Genomic DNA, 19,988 nt, shown 5'->3' with positions numbered 1-19,988 from the left:
CCTTTCTCTTGCTTTCTTTCAAGCCTGAAGGATTTGTAAATATTTTATCCCATATTTTTAGACAGTTTGTGGTGGGAGAATTTCAGGTTAGGTCTGCAATACTGCTCCTCATTAGATCTTCAAAATGGGCTTGTGAGGCATGCCATGCCTCTCTTGCAGATGAGGAAGCAGTATTTAGAGAGGTTAAGTAAGGCGTGAAGGGTTATCACGTAACTCTAAGCGATGGTGCTGGCACTACACTTCAGGGTTTTCTGACTTGAATACTTACACTTACTTCACTGCACTAGCTTTACCCACTCTTCCTCTAGCAATTATATGGCATAGGGGTGGGCTGTGTTTTCATTGAGAGCACAGTAAGCAAAGGACAAGACTTATTTTCTGTAGATTGTTTATGTCTTTACTCTGTTGTTCTGTTGCAGTGTAAGGAGAGGATGAGGCCCGTGAAAAAGGCACTGAAACAGCTCGACAAACCTGACAAGGGGCTCAACGTGCAAGAACAGCTGGAACACACCCGGAACTGCCTACTGAAAATTGGAGACCGGATAGCCGAGTGCCTTAAAGCCTACTCAGATCAGGAGCACATCAAACTCTGGAGGAGGTAACTACTTTGGCCTCATCTGCCCAGTTTGATTTGACTGAGTGTGGGAGTGGATTCTGTTTTCTTTTAATAAAAGGTGTCATAGCCACCTACGAAACCTTTTTCCCAACAAAACTCATCTATTGGCAATATACCTGCAGGCTTTAACCTCCTTTCCATGAAATAGGCTATTCCACTGAAACGAGTCTTTTGAAGGGGTAGGACGATGTCATTAATTTATTTTATGAGAGAAAGATAGTGTTACTTGATTTACTGGTCTATTCTCAGAAATAAATTTCCTTTAAGCCTACAAGGGGCAGAAGTCATCTGGTCTTAACATCATCTCAGGTTGATATCCAGATATTCAGATATTACTGTATCTAATACAACTAATTGGTTGGTTCTGTACCAACACATGGGGAAACAAAGGTTAAAACCACAAGAACTATGAGTTCTCTATTCTCATATCCTTTTTTAATAATTAAAGTAGTAATTTGGATTAAAGCAGTTAATCTAGAACTTCAATGTTTAAGGCATCATGGTTTATAAATGTTCCTTTATATAGCCACTTAAAAGATTTCAATAGTTTTAGGGAAACAGGTGGTGTTTGGTGACATGGATAAGCTCTTTAGTGGTGATTTCTGGGATTTTGGTGCACTCATCACCCGAGCAGTGCACACTGCACCCAATGTGTCGTCTTTTATCCCTCAGCCCCCTTCCCCCCAGAGTCCATTATATCATTTTTATGCCTTTGCATCCAGTGTTTGGTTTTCCATTCCTGAGTTATTTCACTTAGAATAATGGTCTCCAACTCCATTGAGATTGCTGCAAATGCCATTATTTTATTCCTTTTTATGGCTGAGTAGTATTCCATGGTATGTATATACCACATTTTCTTTATACACTTGTTGGTTGATGGGCATTTAGGCTGGTTCCATATTTTCACAATTGCAGATTATGCTGCTATAAACATGTGAGTGCAAGTGCCTTTTTCATATAATGACTTCTTTTCCCCTGGGTAGATACCCAGTAGTGGGATTGCTGGATATATATCCACTATTCACTTTGGATATTTTAAGAAAACATGACTGGAAATTTTTTTTTTTTTTTTTTTTAAATGAGACGGAATCTGACTCTATCACTCTATTGCCCAGGCTGAAGTGCAGTGGCACAATCTTGGCACTGCAGCCTCCACCTCCCGGGTTCAAGAGATTCTCCTGCTTCAGCCTCCTAAGTAGCTGGGATTACAGGTGCCTGCCACCACACCTGGCTAATTTTTGTATTTTTAGTAGAGATGGGGTTTCATCATGTTGACCAGGCTGGTCTCGAGCTCCTGACCTTAGGTGATCTGCCCGCCTCGACCTCCTGAAGTGCTGGTATTACAGGCATGAGCCATTGCTCCCACCCATGGCTGGAAATTCTAAAAGGCAGTTGTAACATTAAATCTCTTTCCATTAATCACAGTTACTTCGTTTTTATTTTATTTTAGACTCAGAGGGTACATGTGCTTGTTTGTACATAACCACAGTTACTTTGAACTTGTATAGTTCATGGATATTGTGATTATCTTTGTATAATATGTCCAATCTCAGAGGACTAGTTTTTGAGTGAAAAATGGATTTAAGAAAACTTGTGCATGATGGTGTCCACAGCATGCTTCACACCTATAAAGAAAAGATTTAATTTTCAAAATGGTACTTCTTTTTTTCCCCCTAACACTGTTACCAACTTCTTTGTTTACCTAGCGGCGTCTGGCCTTTTTTTTTTTTTCCTTTTTAAATTTAACACTGATTAGAAGATAGCAAAAGGTCCTCCCAGTGAACAGACCCATCTTTAAATGTGCCAGGCACTGTGATCTTGGCTAGCAGTAGTTTACAAGGTCCTCGTCATTTACAAGTCAAAAAAGTAGTACAAGGTAAGCCCTCGGAGAAACTGTTCATCATGAGGCAGCAAATGCAAGACCAGATAGACTGGAAGTGTTGAGAAGGAAGTGCGTGAAGAGTAGTCGGGAAGGAAGGTCTTCTGAGAGGCAGGCAAGTGCACTTGAACTGAGTGTACATGACCTGTGTTGAATTGCTGAGATGAACAGAGTTCTCAGGCTTCAGCAAAGGCTTGAAAGTGGGACAGGGAGGGGACTGGGTGGTGTTCAGGATTTAAAGACAGTTTGCTAAAAAGACTGAAGCTCTTTATAGGAGGCTTTAGACAGGAAGGTAAATGGCTCTTCACCTGATGCAGCAGGCTTACTAGTTAGGGAGCCTGTACAGGTGTCCTGTCAGCAGCAAGCCATGGTGAAACTAACTACCTATTAGGAAGTTTGAGAAGATATGAGACTCCTTTATCTAGCTCACTCTGACTACCTGTGCTTACTCTTTTTAAACACCTCTTTCATCATATCATTCCCCTGTTGTGCAGTAACACCATGCTAGGGTGAACATAATGGAATTGGAGGGAAAAAGTCACTGAGAGTTTTAAGGAAGAAATGAAAGGTTGTGGTGGCGACAACTGGGAGGAAGGAGGGGCAGCAACACAGAGATGACCAACTGAATGGAAGCCACAACCTGGGAAATGGTGGTGCTGATGGATTTGTGGTAGAGTCCAGAAACTGAAGGAAAACTTAAAGGACTGGAGTCTGGGGTGTCATTGATATAAATTTAGAGGAGTTTTAGGTATTGATAGAGCCCTAGTCTCTAAATCCCTCTGTCAGACGCTTTTGGCAGAACCATATAAAGGTGTACAGTAAGTCCTCAGATAACGTCGTTTCCTTCAGCTTTGTTTCATTATAACATTGATGAGAAAAAAAAATTGATTTTGTTTCACTTAAAGTTGCAATTTCCAAGAACCTGCTGACAACATTAAGTTAGGACTTACTGTATTATTGACACAAATACCTGAAATAATATTTCTGTAACTTAATTTCTATGCTTAGGGAGTATACCACAGCACAATTTAATAGCTTGCCATCCATGAAGATAATAAAAAATTGCTTTTCTAATTCTATAATTCACCAGAACTGTTCATTTTTCTTTTTAGGAACCTATGGATTTTTGTTTCCAAGTTTACAGAATTTGATGCTCGAAAACTGCATAAGTTATACAAGATGGCTCATAAGAAAAGGTCTCAAGAAGAGGAGGTAAAGTACAAATTCAATCCTAATTCATACAAACAAATAGCAATTCCACAGAAAAATCTCTTAATTTTTGTTTTTCCATGGGGAGATGAATCATGGGTTATTGCTGGTGCTAATAGTCAAACAGTAAGACCAGACGGGTGAAATAGCCAATGTATTGGAGCCTAACATTGTTGAAATTCTGACAAAGAGTGTTTACCGTGTGTTTTTATGTCCTAAAATCATTTGTTCACCAGGTTTTTTCTTCCATGTGCATTTTTCTTCTGTACATGTCGGTAGCTTATAAATGTGGCTCCTAGGAAGTAATAGGGTGGTGGGAAGAAAATACTTTTTCTCTTCTTTCCTGGACCATCTACTTGGTCTCCTTCCAGCTTTTGTATGGAAGGGGTCCTGCTACTCACTTGTGAGAGGTGCTCAGAAGTTGCCTCTCTTTGGAATAGGGGGATGGGTGCAGAAGTGACATGGAAGAGGCTGCAGAGGCAGTGCTCCTTGTGTGAGTGTGCCCATTTGCAGATCTGCTGACTTGCCAAATGGGCTGTACCCAAGTTGGACATTTGGTTCAATCTGTGAGCATTAAATACCACCTCCACTAAGGTGTTAGCTCCATGAAGGCAGAGATTTTATGTCTCTCATCTACTGCTATGTTTTCAGCACATAGAATGGAATAAAATGGTGTGGGGGACAGGGAGGCACTCAGGAGTATTTGTTATGCTGTGCCCAGTGCTGTGTTGGCCTGTGAAGCAGCACCCTCAAGTAGTTTATAATTTAATTTTACATGGAAGAATATGTTATAGCAGTAACATACAGGAATCATATACTAATAAGCATTATAAAAAGTCTATAAAAGGATAGTCAGGAAAGGCCCCAGGAGGGAATGAAATAGTTAGGAAAGGCCCTTTAGAAAGGAGTGAAAATTAGGAAGAAGGTCTGAAGTTGGACACATAATAATGAAAGACTTCATTCATTTAGGGATCAGAAATGAGTATAAGTTGAATAACAAAAATGGTGGTATCCTACTAGTGGGAGTATACATTGTCACAACCTTTCTGGAGGAGAATTCAGCACGATTTATTAAAAGACTAAAGCATGCAGTTTTGCTTCCAGGAATTTAGTTTTGAGAAGGAGATAGAGATTTAAACATGTTTATAATGGAAATGACTTGGAAGCCCAACAGTAAGAAATACATTCAATGTGGCTAGGCGCGGTGGCTTGTGCCTGTAATCCCAGCACTTTGGGGGGCTGAGGCGGGTGGATCACTTGAGGCTGAGAGTTCGAGACCAGCCTGGCCAATGTGATGAAGCCTCATCTCTACATAAACTACAAATATTAGCTGGGTGTGGTGGCACATGCCTGTAGCCCCAGCCCCTCAGGAGGCTGAGGTGGGAGGATCACATGAGACCAGGAGATGGAGGTTGCAGTGAGCTGAGATTGCATCACTGAATGCCTGCCTGGGTGACAGAGTGAGACTCTGTTTAAAAAAAAAAACAACAAACAAAAAAAACACATTCAGTAGTTTATGATATATCCATATTGGAGAGTACTAATCAATTATTAAACATAATATTGTAGAAATAAGTATTTACATGGAAAGATTTTCACAATACATTAAGTGAAAAATGAATACCAAATATTTTTGTTTAAAATACAAATACAAAAAAAAAGCTTAGAAAAATATGTGCCAAATTATTAACAGTAATTCCCTTGCTGGTTAGGATTTGGGTCACTTTGTTGTTTTTATTATGTGATTTTTTTTATATCAAACATTTGACTGTGTGATAAGGAGTAATGTCACTCCAACATTCAGATATTTAGCTTGATGACTTTGGCATAGGAGTTAGTTCCCACTGGACAGTCCTGCAGGGTTGTTTGTTGTGGTTAGCCTTGGAAAGTCAGTAGTCTTGGTTTTACACGGTCCAGGATGATCCTCTGAGAGTGCCGCCAGCCTGGGCGCCCACGCCATACCCTGTACAGTGACATCTAGCAGTCTATGCATGTGTTCTTGCAGGTACTTAGCAGTAATGGTCAAACTCAGCATAAATTCCACTGAGTTCCCCCAGCAAATAGCCTAACAGTGGAATTTATGAGCCTTTTTTTTTGTTAGGAGGTAGTAAACGGCAGTTCAAAAGTTAAGGACAAGAAGGAGCTGTTTAGAGGTGATAACCTTTATTCTTCTCTGGGGAATTAAGCCTGGGATCTTGAGCTTCTTTGGTTTCCTTTTACTCTTCAGGAGCAAAAGAAGAAAGATGACATGCCTGGGGGTAAGAAACCATTTCGTCCAGAGGCCTCAGGCTCCAGCCGGGATTCTCTGATCTCTCAGTCCCATACCTCACACAACCTTCACCCTCAGAAGCCTCATTTGCCTGCCTCCCATGGCCCACAGATGCATGGACACCCAAGAGATAACTACAGTCACCCCAACAAGAGACACTTCAGTAATGCAGGTAGGTCATTAAGTGGAGTTTTTAAAAGAGGTGCCAAAAAATAAAAAATTCACACAACCGTTTCATTTTCCAAAGACACTGGCTAGACTTCTGTGCTTTATTCTCTTCTAACGCTTTATTGTCCTCTCTTTTCTTAATGAGAGAAAGCATGAAATAAAGATCCCCCAATTTTTTTTTTTGTTTGAGACTGAGTCTTGCTCTGTCACCCATGCTGGAGTGCAGTGGCACGATCTCGGCCCACTGCAACCTCCACCTCCTGGGTTCAGGCGATTCTCGTCCCTCAGCTTCCCGAGTAGCTGGGATTACAGATGTGCACCACCACGCTCGGCTAATTTTTAAATTTTTAGTAGAGACAGGGTTTTGCCATGTTGGCCAGGCTGGTCTCAAACTCCCGGTGCCATGTGATCTGCCCACCTCAGCCTCCCAAAATGCTGGGATTACAGATGTGAACCACTGTGTCTGGCCCCCAGGACTATTATTTCAACTTCAGATTAAGAAGAACCCAGCTAACATGAACAAACGAAAAAGACTGAGGGAGAAGTTTACATTCTGTATGACATTTAAATGGTTAAAACTGCTAATCTTGAAAGAACTCTTGTAAATTGAGAACAAAACAATAATAACTGAATAGAAAAATGGGCAATCAACAGAGTGAAGAGACAGTTTCTGTAAGGTGAGAAAATATTACCAACCATACATCTGATAAGGGGATAATACCCAAACTGTGTAAGGAACTCAGCTCCTTATGTAGCAAGAAGGCAAATGCCTGATTAAAAAGTGGGTAAGGGACCTGAAGAGACATTTCTCAAAAGAAGACGTACAAACGGCCAACAGGTATATGAAAAAATGCTCAGCATGACTAATCATCAGGGAAATGCAAATTAAAACTACGATGAGATATCATTTCACACTTGTTAGGATGGCCGTCACCAAAAAGTCAAAAGATAAGGGTTGCCAAGGATGTGGAGAGAAGGGAACCCAGCACATTGTTGGTGGGAATGTCAATTAGTGCAGCCATTATGGAAAACAATGTAGAGATGCCTCAAAAAAATCACAAATAGAACTACCATATTTTGCAGCAGTCCCACTACTGGGTATATATTCAACGAAAATGAAATTAGTTATGTTGAAGAAATGCCTGCACTTACATATTCATTGCAGCATTATTTACGATAGCCAAGATACAGAATCATCCTAAGTGCCCATCAGCAGATGAGTGGATAAAGAAAATGTATATATACACAATCGAATAGTATTCAGCTTTAAAAAGAAGGAAATCCTCTCGTTTGCACCAACATGGTTGAATCTGGAGGACATTTACGTTAAGTGAAATAAGTGAGGCACAGAAAGAGAAAAACTGCATATTCTCATTTATATTTGGAATCTGAAAATGTCAAACTTATAGAAGCAGGGAGTAGAACAGGGTCGGAGAGCAGGGGAGAATTGGGAAGATATTAACAACGGAGATAAAATTTCAGTTAGATATGAGGAATACGTTGAGAAATCTGTTGTACAGCATGGTGACTGTAGTTAATAACAATGTATTATATTTTTGAGAATTGCTAAGAGATTTTAAGTGTTCTTGCCACAAAACATAAGTGCGTGAGGTAGTGCATATGTTAATTAGGCCGATTCAGCCATTCCATAATGTATATGTATTTTAAAACATTGCGTTGTGATCAATAAATATATACAATTTTTAATTGTCAATTAAAAAAATTTTACAGCCCGGGCAACATAGACTCAGTCTCTACAAAAGTGTGAAAATTAGCTGGACATAGTGGTGTAGTAGTCCCAGCTACTTGGGAGGCTGAGGTGGGAGAATTTCTTAGGCCTGGGAGGTGGAGGTTGCAGTGAGCCAGGACTGCACCACTGCACTGCAGTCTGGGCAATAGAGTGAGACCCTGTCTCAAAAAAAAAAAAAAAAAAAAAAAAAAAATTGCAGTTTTGAAACAAAACTCAAAGGAATCCAGATTGAATTAAAATTTTGGAAATTTGATTAGAAAAAAATAAACTCTGTAGAGCTTATCCATTGTTCTAAAACAAAATGAGCAAAAGTTATGAATTAGACAGTTCATGTAAAAGAGAAAATTCAAATGGCCAATATGACAAGATGACCAACCTTGCTACTAGGGAAATATAAATTAAAGCAACAATAGGTTAACCAATTTTTTTTACCCATTCAGATCATCAAAAATTAAAAAGGGAAATACACCCGATTGCTAAGAGTGTGAATTGCTATAATCTTTTCAGAAAATAATCTGAAAACCCACTCTGTGGGTTCTCTGTTCCTCCAGCAGTGGTCCCTACCTGCCAAAGACCCAGATCCTTAGCCTCTTGCTGGTGCTCAGGATCACAGATCTCTTCAGTGGTGACAGAAGTCATCTCTTATCTCTTTGAGGTTTTCCACTCTGTGGAATCTTAGTCCTTCTAGTCCTCATTGCTTTGGCTGCTCTTTGATGCCTTTAAACACTTCTTTGTTTTTTGTTTTTTTTTTTTGGGGAGATGGAGTCTCGCTCTGTCACCCAGGCTGGAGTGTAGCGGCACGATCTTGGCTCACTGCAACCTCCACCTCATGGGTTCAAGCGATTCTCCTGCCTCAACCTCCCGAGTAGCTGGGATTACAGGCACACACCACCATGCCGGGCTAATTTATTTATTTATTTTTTTTTATTTTTAGTACAGACAGGGTCTCACCATGTTGGCCAAGCTGGTCTTGAACTCCTGACCTCAGGCGATCCATTCGCCTCAGCCTCCCAAAGTGTTGGGATTACAGGCGTGAGCCACTGTGCCTGGCCTAAACACATTCTTTTTAATCTTCCCTTTTCTTATCGTTTTTGGCAGGATGTAATTCTGCTACAAGCTACCCTGCCTGGAAGCATTAAGTTCTATGTTCTGTAATCTTAAAAATCTGCGTTCAAAATTATTTCATCAGCATTTTGTTGAGGGAAAAAAAAGCTAATGACTTTGCAGAATGATTGGGAAATGTTTCCCTGTTCTTAGATGTAGTTGCATCAGTTATACTGGCTTTTTTCTAGTATTAGGCTGTTTTTGTGTTTTGCATACAATGTCACTTATTTTATATTCTGAATCCTTTAAAATAACTTCTTTTTTTTTTTTTTTTTTTGAGATGGAGTCTTGCTCTGTCGCCCAGGCTGGAGTGCAGTGGCACAATCTCGGCTCACTGCAAGCTCCGCCTCCCGGGTTCACGCCATTCTCCTGCCTCAGCCTCCCGAGTAGCTGGGACTACAGGTGCCCACCACCACGCCCGGCTAATTTTTTGTATTTTTAGTAGAGATGGGGTTTCACTGTGTTAGCCAGGATGGTCTCGATCTCCTGACCTCGTGATCTGCCCACCTCCGCCTCCCAAAGTGCTGGGATTACAAGCGTGAGCCACCGCACCTGGCTAAAATAACTTCTTACTAAATACATTCTTTTATTTAAACCTTGGATTCCTCACCCATCTTTTTAATAGCTCAATACTTTGTAACCTGTGATTTACCTCACAGAGGGTTTAAGAAGAAAGAAAATCTGTTTGATTTACTCTGGAAACAATGAATTAGCTTGAGTTTTAAGCACCTCTACAAAACCACAGACATTGACACCCTGTTAGAAATCTCACTTTCCATTTGATTTGAAGCCATCCTCAACTGATCCTTCGCATGTTTAGAAGGTGTCTCTTTTTGCTGTTATTTGTTAATTCTTAGGGTGAATAGTCAAAAGTTTTTTACTTTATGGTGCTTTCATCTGATCTACCCAGGTCAGCAGTGAATTTAAGCCACTGGTTGACTGTACATCATATTAATGCTATCAGTTTCTAAGCTCGGCACTTCCTTAATGGTGTTATTCTCCAGCTCTGTAGCAAAAAGCTGGAAGGCCAGCAAAATGAGTAGAGTCACTTATTTGGTGGCATGTCTTTGATCTTAACATAATTATAGACAGAAGATGGATTTTTCCATGAGGTCATAGGTTCCTTTTGGTTAGTCCTCTGTATGAGTTTCCTAGGGCCGTATATAACAAAGTATCACAGACTAGGTGGCTTAAAACATCAGACATTTATTTTCTCACATTTCTGGAGACCAGGAAGTCTGATATCAAGGTGTCAGCAGGGTTGGTTCCTTCTGGAGGCTCTGAGGGAAAATCTGTTCCATGCCTCTCTTCTGCCTTCTGGTGGCTGCCAGCAGTTCTTGGCGTTCTTGACTCGTAGGTGCATCACGCCGATTTCTGCCTCCATCTTTGCATAGCCTTCTCCTATGTAGAGCCTGTCATAGCTCCCTCTGCCTTTATTTTGAAAGGATGCCTGTCCTGGAATTTATAGCCCAACCTAAATTCAGGATGATCTCATCTAGAGATTTTTAACTTAATTACATCTGCAAAGACCTAGGTAAAATCACACTTACAGGCTCTGGGTGGACATGATATTTTGGTAGCCACAGTTTAACTCTCCATCCCTGGACTTCTGTGTCTTCACTACATTTTCTGATTCAAGTGAGTATGATTCATTTCCTTAGGAGAAAAGGAAGGCTACAGAAGTTAAAAGGATTGTAGTTTGGCCTTAATCCGTAAGAGACAGAGCACTGATCCAAGCTCAAAGTTAGAGAAATTACTTTTTTATAGGAGGATGTCCATTTTTGTGTGTGTGCAGAATAGGGAAGAATAATAGAATCGGTGAGTGTAGTCTGGAGAGATTTTCAGAGACCAGGCACAGCAGGTACCAGCAGGTGAAATAAACGTTAAGATGTGTAACCGGAGGATATTACCTTGCAGCTGTGAAACTCAGCGGTATCACTTTCTGAATTAGTTTGGTTTTGGTGTTAAGAGTCTGCCACAGATTGGAAGGTTAAACAGGTATGGAGAGTGAAAAGCGGTAGTTCTTAAGATTTCAGAAGGAGAGGAGTAGTAAATTTTGCCTTAAAATTTTGTTGGAAAGAATGTTTAGGAGTCATTGGCCAGGTGCGGTGGCTCACGCCTGTAATCCCAGCACTTCGGGAGGCCGAGGCGGGCGGATCACGAGGTCAGGAGATCGAGACCATCCTGGCTAACACGGTGAAACCCCGTCTCTACTAAAAATACAAAAAATTAGCCGGGCGAGGTGGCGGGCGCCTGCAGTCCCAGCTACTTGGGAGGCTGAGGCAGGAGAATGGCGTGAACCCGGGGGGCGGAGCCTGCAGTGAGCCGAGATCGCGCCACTGCACTCCAACCTGGGCGACAGCGAGACTCTGTCTCAAAAAAAAAAAAAAAGAATGTTTAGGAGTCATTACTGATATGTTAGCCAGCAACAACAAGACCAAGAAGAAAGAAATTTAATGTCTGTTTGTAACATGTGTCAGGCTTTCAGTTTGAACTTCAGCAAAGTAGTGCTTACTTCAGCAGCATACCTACAAAAATTGGAACAATACAGAGAAGATTGGTGTGGAAGAAAACAAAAATAAAAAATAAGGCTGGGCGTGGTGGCTCGCAGCTGTAATCCCAGCACCTTGGGAAGCTGAGGTCGGCGGATCACCTGAGGTCAGGAGTTCGAGACCAGCCTAGCCAACATGGTGAAACCCTGTCTCTACTAAAAATTCAAAAATTGGGCAGGCATGGTGGCGGGTGCCTGTAGTCCCAGCTACTTGGGAGGCTGGGGCATGAGAATTGTTTGACCCAAGAGGTGGAGATTGCAGTGATCTAAGATCATGCCACTGCACTCTAGCATGGGCAACAGAGCAAAACTCCATCTCCAAAAAAAAAAATTGTAGTGAAAGTGAAATTCATCCATTTCTTGCAGTCATCAGATCATTCTTTCTTTTCCTACAGATCGAGGAGACTGGCAGAGGGAAAGAAAGTTCAACTATGGTGGTGGCAACAACAATCCACCATGGGGAAGCGACAGGCACCATCAGTATGAGCAGCACTGGTACAAGGACCACCATTATGGGGACCGGCGACATATGGATGCCCACCGTTCCGGAAGCTATCGACCCAACAACATGTCCAGAAAGAGGCCTTATGACCAGTACAGCAGTGACCGAGACCACCGGGGACACAGAGATTATTATGACAGGTATGCAAAAAGGCTGTGAGACACCAGGTGCCGACCTTTGCCAGGAGTTGTTTCTAGGGAGAAAGTGACGTATACATGAATGTATTTATCTATCAAATTACTGAAGATCTCATCATGTGTCAGCCACAGGGAATCCCATGTCTTGGTTAGATTTTATGTTTTATTTTCTGGGTCATAGGGAGCACATTTCACCTGTGCAGGAAAAGAGTTTTCTGCCGTCTTTTGAGGAAATGTAGTGAAGTAGTCGCCATAAAATATTAGAGTCAGCAACCAAATTTATTAAGCTCTGTGTGAGGCTATCAGCCACACTAGGTGTCAGGGATCCCAAGATGGGTACCAGCCCACAGTCCTTACCTACCACGAGCCCATAATTGAAGAGTCGAAGCCTTTCGAAGCTGCACCCTCTTTACTTCAGTACAATGCCACCAGTAGTACCATGAGCCAAAGCTTTACATTGTGAGAGTAGCAAGTCCAGGGAGAGCTAAAGAAGTTTTATCTGTATTTCCTAATTTCAAATCTTGGATAATTTAACCTCATAGCAGCTTTGGTTTTCCCTGGGCTGGTGATGTGCGTCCTTTGCACTGTACCTTGAATTTAAAGTGGAAAATTTCATATACATGTCTCAAAGTCCTGCTTTGTTTTTGGAAGATCTGGTAACAGCAGGCTGCATTAGCAGAGAGCTGTAGCTGAGTAGTTGTCACCTCCTTAGGAGTCTGCCCCTCACTCCCACCCTTCTCTCTATTGTCTGGACGCAGTGAGCACTTGCCTGCATTCTTCTAGTAGGTCTATATTTCTATTTGGTGTCAGTTTTCTTTTGCCTGAAGGACTTTTTCTGCTGGTGATAAACTCTTTCAGTGTTTGTATGTATGCCTGAAAAAGTATCTTGCCTTCATTTTTGAAAGCAGTTTTTGCTGAGTATATACATTTTTAGCTTTACAGTTTCTTTCAGTGCTTTAGAGATGTACCTCTGCTATTTACTTGCATTGTTTTGTGATGAAAAATCTGTCATCCTTTGTTCCTCTTTACATAATGTTCCTTTTTAAAAAAATCACTGATTATGATGTGCCTTGGTGTATTTTTCCTTGGTTTCTTGTGCTTGGAAATGTTTGAACTTCTTGGATCTGTGGGTTTATTGTTTCCATAAAATTTGGAAATTTTTACAATCTTCTTCAAATATTTTTTTCTGACCCTCCACTCTCTCTTCTTTGGAGATTCTCATTACACCTATATTAGCTTGCTTGAAGTTGTCTCACAGCTCACTTGTATTCTGTTGACTTTTAAAAAATTATGCTTTCTCTCTGTTTCATTGTGGATAGTTTCTATTGCTACCTCTTCAAGTTCACTAATACTTTCCTTTTCAAAGTCAAGACTGCTATGAGGCCCATCCAGTGTACTTTGCATTTTATACATTGTAGTTCTAAAAGTTCGGAAAGTTGTATTTGGGTCTTTTTATATATGTTCTGTGTCTAACCTTTTAAAACCTGGAAAACAGATATAACTTGGTTTTGATGTCCTTGTCTGCGAATCTTATCACTTGGGTCAGTTTCAGTTGATACCTCCTCACTGTGGGTCTTGCTCCCCTGGTACTTTCTATGCCTAATAATTTTTGTCAGATGCCAGATGTAACATCTACCTTGTTGGGTGCTGGATATTTTTGTATTCCCGTAAGTATTCTGGAGCTTTGTTATGAGTTGCAGGTTATTTGGAAGCAGTTTCCTTTCTCAGGTCTTGCTGTTAAGATTCGTTAGGTAGAACCAGAGCAGTGCTCAGTCAAGGGAATGATTGCCCACCCCCAAGGTAAAGAGCCTCATTGCACTCTACCCAATTGCATTAGTCTGTTTTGCAGGAATACCTGAGGCTGGGTAATTTATGGAGAAAAGAGTTTTATTTGGCGCACAGTTCCGCAGGCTGTACAAGCATAGCACCAGCATCTGGTTGGCTTCTGGAGAGGCCTCAGGAAGCTTTTACTCATGGTGGAAGGCGAAGTGGGAGTAGGCGTCCCATGGCAAGAGAGGGAGCAAGAGAGAGAGGAGGAGGTGCCAGCCTCTTTTAAAGCACCAGCTCTCACATGAACTCAGAGAACTCACTCATTATCACAAGGACAGCACCAAGCCATTTATGAGGGATCTGCCCAAATACCTCGCACTACAACATTGGAGGTCACATTTCAACATGAGATTTGGAGGGGACACATATCCAAACTGTATCACCATCTGGAGGTCTTTGGTGTGGCTGGTGAGAACAGGCACGATGCCAGTTCCTTGTGAGCACAGGGCACTGTTACCTTTAGTCTTTTCGGGTGGTTCTTTCCCTGGCCTTGGGTAGTTTCCCCACATGCACATCCTAAGCAGTATTCAGCTGTATACCTGGGAACCCTCTGTAGATCTTCAAACTTCTTGCTCTGCAGAACTGTCTTCTCTCATGCCATGTCCTGTGAACTCTGGCCACCTTGGTTCCCCATCCCTCACCTTGGGAAGCCAACTGGTGTCTTTCTGGGTTTCCTTCTTCCTGTGTCACAGCCTGAGGGCTATCTCATGATAGTAAGCAGGAGCCGTTAAAAGGCTCATTTCATTAGTGTCCATTCCTCAGGGATCACTGTGCTTCATGGCCTCATGTCTGGTGTCTTGAAAACCACTGTTCTATACGTTTTGTCTCTTTTGGCTGTTTCAGGCAGGAGGGTAAATCTAGTCTCTGTTCTTCCATTTTGACTGGAACTTGAAATTGCTCACTTCTTCCTCCCTCTTTCTTTCATTGAGGTGAAATTCATGTTACATAAAGGAACTATTTTAAAGCGAACAACTGAATGACCTTAGTGCATTTATACTATCGGGCAGCCAACACTTCTGTCTAGTTCCAAAACACTTTCATCACTCAGAGAAAACCCTATAACCATTAAATAATCCTTCCCCATTATTCCCTCTCCCCAGCCTCTGGCAACCACCAGTTTGCATTCTGTCTCTCTGGATTTGCCTAGACATTTCGTATAGAAAGAATCATACAATATGTGACCTTTTGTGTCTGGCTTCTTTCACTTAGCATAATGTTTTCAAGGTTCATTCATCAGTACTCATTCCATCTTATGGCTAAATAATATTTCATTGTGTGGATATACCACATTTTGTTTATCCATTCATCTGCTGATGGACGTTTGAGTTGTTTCCATCTTTGGGCTATTGCGAATAATGCTGCAGTGAAGATTGGTATACAGGTACTTGACTACCTGTTTTCAGTTTTGGATATGGTGCCTAGGAGTGGAATTGTTAGTCATATTCTTTACGTTTTTAGGAAACACCAAAATGTTTCTACAATGGCTGAACCATTTTACATTCCTATCAGCAATGTATAAGAGTTGAAGGTTTTCCTTGTCTTTGCCAACACTTACTTCCTGGGTTTTTTTTTTTTTTTTTTTTTTAATGAATATCTCCATCTTGGTGGGTGTGAAGTAGTCTCATTGTGGGCTTGAATATGCATTTCCCTAATGATTAATGATATTGAGCATCTTTTCATTTTTTTTTGGCCATTTGTATATCTTCTTTGGAGAAATGTCTGTTCAAATCCTTTGCCTGCTTTTGAGTTGGGTTGTTTGTTTTTGTTGTTGAGTTTTACTAATTCTTTTTCTAATGGTATCATGAGCAGTTTACCATGGTCCAAGCTAAAAATTTTAATACTCTTCACATTGAGTTGGTTTTTAAGAGAATTTTATTAACTAGTCACTTACTTGTCGCATATTTAGGTTGATGGAGTTATTAATAACTTACAAAATAATTTCTGTGGCTCTTTTTCTCATGGGCTGGGTCCAGGAATATGGAAATGTTTATGGATCTTACCAGATTTTTCCTAAAGGGAGTGAGTTTGCAAAGCCATCAGTGATTTTTCAAGTGTGTACTTGTGTCACTGCACACTTGAGGCTTATTTCATAGGATGTATTTTGCTAATAAGTGTAAAATGACTCTTTGTTATTAATTTTTTTGATTCCTAATAATGTGAGCATTTGTCCTTGAGTCCATTTGTAAGTGTCCTTGAATATGAGTATATGAGGACGAGCCAAGTGGGTGGTGAAGAGAAGTGGATGGGAGTCTGGCTTCAGTCTTTCGACTAATCCTTGCATCTCTATTTCAGGCACCATCATGACTCCAAGCGGAGGAGATCCGATGAATTTAGGCCTCAAAATTACCACCAGCAGGATTTCCGACGAATGTCTGATCACCGCCCCCCTATGGGCTACCATGGCCAGGGACCCTCAGACCATTACCGCTCTTTCCACACAGATAAACTGGGGGAATATAAACAGCCTCTACCCCCATTGCACCCTGCAGTCTCAGATCCTCGCTCACCCCCTTCTCAGAAATCTCCTCACGATTCCAAGTCACCCCTGGATCATAGGTCTCCTTTGGAGAGATCGTTAGAACAGAAAAACAACCCAGATTATAACTGGAATGTTCGGAAAACATAAAGGACAGCTCGTAAAGGAGAGAGTAAGAGTCACCAAACACGTGGATATTTTTGGTCTGATCCTACAGTAGCCAGTTATCTAGACCAATAAGTGGAGTTTCGGACATGCTGCTGCTGTCAACTCACTGGCTGAAGGAGCACTTCAAGGAATGGGAGGCCTTTCACTGGGTCCAGCTCTGATTCGGGTCACCCCTCCTGCACTTTGGCACCCCATCCCATTCCAGCCTAGTTCTGGCCTCCCACTTTGACGGGCACTTGGAGGAGGAGCTGACTTTGTGTGTTCCAGTTTCACTGGGATGTGTTTCCCCAGTCAAGGAACAGGGGATCTTCAGAGTCATGAATGCTTTTTGCCAGGGTCAGTGTTCCCAGGACCTTAGTGCATGGTCAGGGCAGGAACTGGTGCATGGAGGCTGCTGGGACCTGATGTTACAGTGTGTGATTTGGTTGATTTGGTTCACTCTGACATGATGGATGCTGCTGATGGGGAGTGGCGAGTTGGGGCAAGCGGGTGGGGACAAGCATAGGACTTGAAGGGGAGCAGGTACACCCCTCAAACGTGTTCTTGGGAGAAATGATACACTTGGCCTCATTATGTGAAACCTATGGGTGGGGTTGGGGTGGGGAAATAGAGAGAGGGCAACAGCTTCCACAACTGCATCATCTCTGCCAACACTAATTTTTCCCACACTGTCTTTGTACATTTCAGAGGTTTGGTCTCCTGAGTGGGCCTCCTTTTCCCACTGTGCCAGGAAAAGTAGGTTGCTCTGGCTGACTTTTGAGTACTGTGAGTTAGGCAACATTGATGCCAGCATGGGTCTTACTTGACTGGGGAGTAGGCTGAGTGAGGGGTAGGGTGGGGTAGGTGGGGAGTAGTGTGGCCAGGGAACTGGAATCCCTGGTGGATTTCTGATTCCTGTGGTGAGAAGGAAAGCTACAGGACCTGGAGAAGGGGATGCAGAGGCAGGCCTGCTGACCAACTTGTTGCAATCACAAAGGTGGGGGTCCTGGTGCAGGCAGTGAACAGGCTTCTAATGTGGGGTTCAGTAGTGCCAGCAAGTGGGGGAAACTTTCAGTATTGGGCTAGGTCAACACTTCCTGCTGCATTTCCTTCCCTTTGCACAGCTTGAAGAAATAGATTGGACAGAATCACACATCATGTGGTGGGCAGATGGAAATAAGTACCTGTGGTGAACAAGTTTCTACTGTAGTTGGAGATCACTAGAATTGAATTCAGTTTCTCTTAGAATATAATCAGGTATAAACCTAAGTTAAACTCTCTCCCAAACAGGGAGCATCCAAAGACACACTGACTTGAGCTATAGATAGTAAAAATCGTACTAGAGTTGAACTGAGTTGGGTTTAGGAAGCAGGTTGGTTGCATCAGTTAAGCAGGCTCTTTTCAATTGACTGATGCTGGGGCCTTCAGTTTTATTCTCAGTATAGCTTGCTAGTATTGTTAGAGTATCCAAAGGCCTTTCTAGATGGAGACAGAATAACTGACTTGAACATACAGTGTGCCTGTAAGTGTCCAGGCTCAGAGCTGGTGAAAACCCTTCTGTTGGGCGTGTGCAGGGTTAAACTCCCTGAAGTAACTTGTGAGGACTTCAGTGCTTGCTGCTGTCCTGGGCAGCACCATGAATGCCTTTAGCAAGACATGCCGAGTTGGATCCCCCGAATGAAGCAGATGTAGCTGTGGTGTGACCCTTGCTCCCTGCTACACAGAGCATCGCAGCGCTGGCCTGTGTGGTTTCCAGATGAGGGTCTGGGTCCCGGAAGCTTGTGTTGAGAGCTCGGTAGACCCACCCCCCCTTACTGAACCCTCATAGTTCTTGGGGTTGTTCAGCCTGGACTTGTAGCATACATGTCCTGAAGCAAAGCTCTGGTGACTGCATGAGCCACCTGGCCACAGTCCTCCCATGGAGGGCCTGCTGTGACGCTCAGTGGAGAGGGCAGGGCATGTGTCTCCACTTAGGCCACACAGTGATAAGGAAACCACAGATGGAGCTTCTTGCTGATAATATTGACTCTAGCCCACGTTTGCCTTGCCCAAGCCAAAGAGGAAGGTTAGGTTGGCTTGTCAAGCCCTTGAGCGATGGGAGATGGGGTGGGAAGGAGATGAGCCCCTGCAGAGAGTTGGGTAGTGTCCTTCAGGAATGAAAGGAGGGGCAAAGGAGTCACCAGAGGCCCTGCATTTCCATCAGGGCTTCCACAGTCATCAGGGCTTCTCCCTTGAGTTGCTGATAGGAGATGTGAGTTATGCCCAAAGATGTCTCATCATGAGGAAAAAGAAACTTCCTTTTGTTCACATTCAGGACTCTTAGTGCCATATGAAGTAGCAAAAGGCAGTATCGGCCAGATCAGTGTTACATTGATGCTAAAATTACAGTGTCCCCATTAGACAACTATTTTAGGTGCTGGAGTATGTTTGAAGAGTGCGTTGGGAAAAAGGAAGCATTTCTTCATTGATTTAAATCAGTATGAATATTATATGCCTAAATAAAAAATTTGCACAGGTAAATTCTCTCACTTGTGAATGGGAGAAGCTGCCCCAGGAATCTATGAGGATGGCATTCCCTGGAGTCTGGCTTTGAAAGATTTTATTGTTGGTAGAAATAACGGGTTGAGGAAGAGGGAGTTAGCATCACCTAAAACCTGCACGTGAACAAGGGTTGACATGATACACTATGGCCTTTAGAAAAGGGCCAGGTGAAACCCCAAGCTAATCACTGCGGTCTTTCAGAGCCGGACAGACAGGTGCCAGCAGAGCCCGGGGCTCGCTCTCCTTTCAGTCATTCCTCAGCCCTTCGAAGGGAAGCCCAAACACTTTGCACGCTGTGCTGCAGACATTCTGGCCTGGTGTGTCTGAAAGTTGCATCAGTCCTCACGGTGCAAACACAGTTTATTTAGGAAGTCACACAATGACACTGAAATCCTACAGACCAAAATCCACTTGTCAGCAGGAGCAGCAGCCCAGGCCCAGCACCAGCGGTCTTCCGGCTCCTCTGAGGGCTGCCATGTTGGGCGAGGGGAGCCATGCCAAGGGTCCAGGCTGCTTTAGGCCACCTGTGCCCCACTCATCTGGGGACAGATGGTTTTTCTTTATTGTAAAATTGTGGACTTTTAAAACCTGTTGACTAAACAGTAATTAATTTATATTTGTGAAAAATGCCACTGTCCTAGTGATTTCTGATGTAAATAATGTTGTTTATATAGTATGTATTAAATTTTCCTACATTGTAAAACTGCTGTACTTTTGATTCTTGTATATTAAAAAGTGTTCCTGAGGATTTTTAGAATTGGGCTAACACGTTGCATTGCATTGTGGTGTGAGCTATGTGACTAGAGATA

General features: G+C 42.4%; 1 protein-coding gene across 7 annotated transcripts in view; it reads left to right on the top strand.

Moving 5' to 3' along the window:
* The window catches only part of LOC116463509 (chromodomain-helicase-DNA-binding protein 2), a 143,824-nt gene extending 126,605 nt beyond the window's left edge, over positions 1 to 17,219 (top strand). For all 7 annotated transcript variants that reach the window (XM_058434679.1, XM_032146640.2, XM_058434680.1 and 4 more), the window contains 5 exons: positions 420 to 598; positions 3,608 to 3,707; positions 5,932 to 6,145; positions 11,942 to 12,188; positions 16,308 to 17,219. In XM_058434679.1, coding sequence (XP_058290662.1) covers positions 420 to 598; positions 3,608 to 3,707; positions 5,932 to 6,145; positions 11,942 to 12,188; positions 16,308 to 16,641 — 1,074 coding nt within the window. In that variant the 3' untranslated portion in view covers positions 16,642 to 17,219. The remainder of the gene's footprint in view (positions 1 to 419; positions 599 to 3,607; positions 3,708 to 5,931; positions 6,146 to 11,941; positions 12,189 to 16,307) is intronic.
* The last annotated feature ends 2,769 nt before the right edge of the window (positions 17,220 to 19,988 follow it).

This window comes from Hylobates moloch, unplaced genomic scaffold (assembly GCF_009828535.3).
Source record: "Hylobates moloch isolate HMO894 unplaced genomic scaffold, HMol_V3 SCAFFOLD_39, whole genome shotgun sequence".
Taxonomy (NCBI): Eukaryota; Metazoa; Chordata; class Mammalia; order Primates; family Hylobatidae; genus Hylobates; species Hylobates moloch.
The sequence above is the reverse complement of the archived record's forward strand: the minus strand, read 5'-3'. Positions and strand labels throughout refer to the sequence as shown.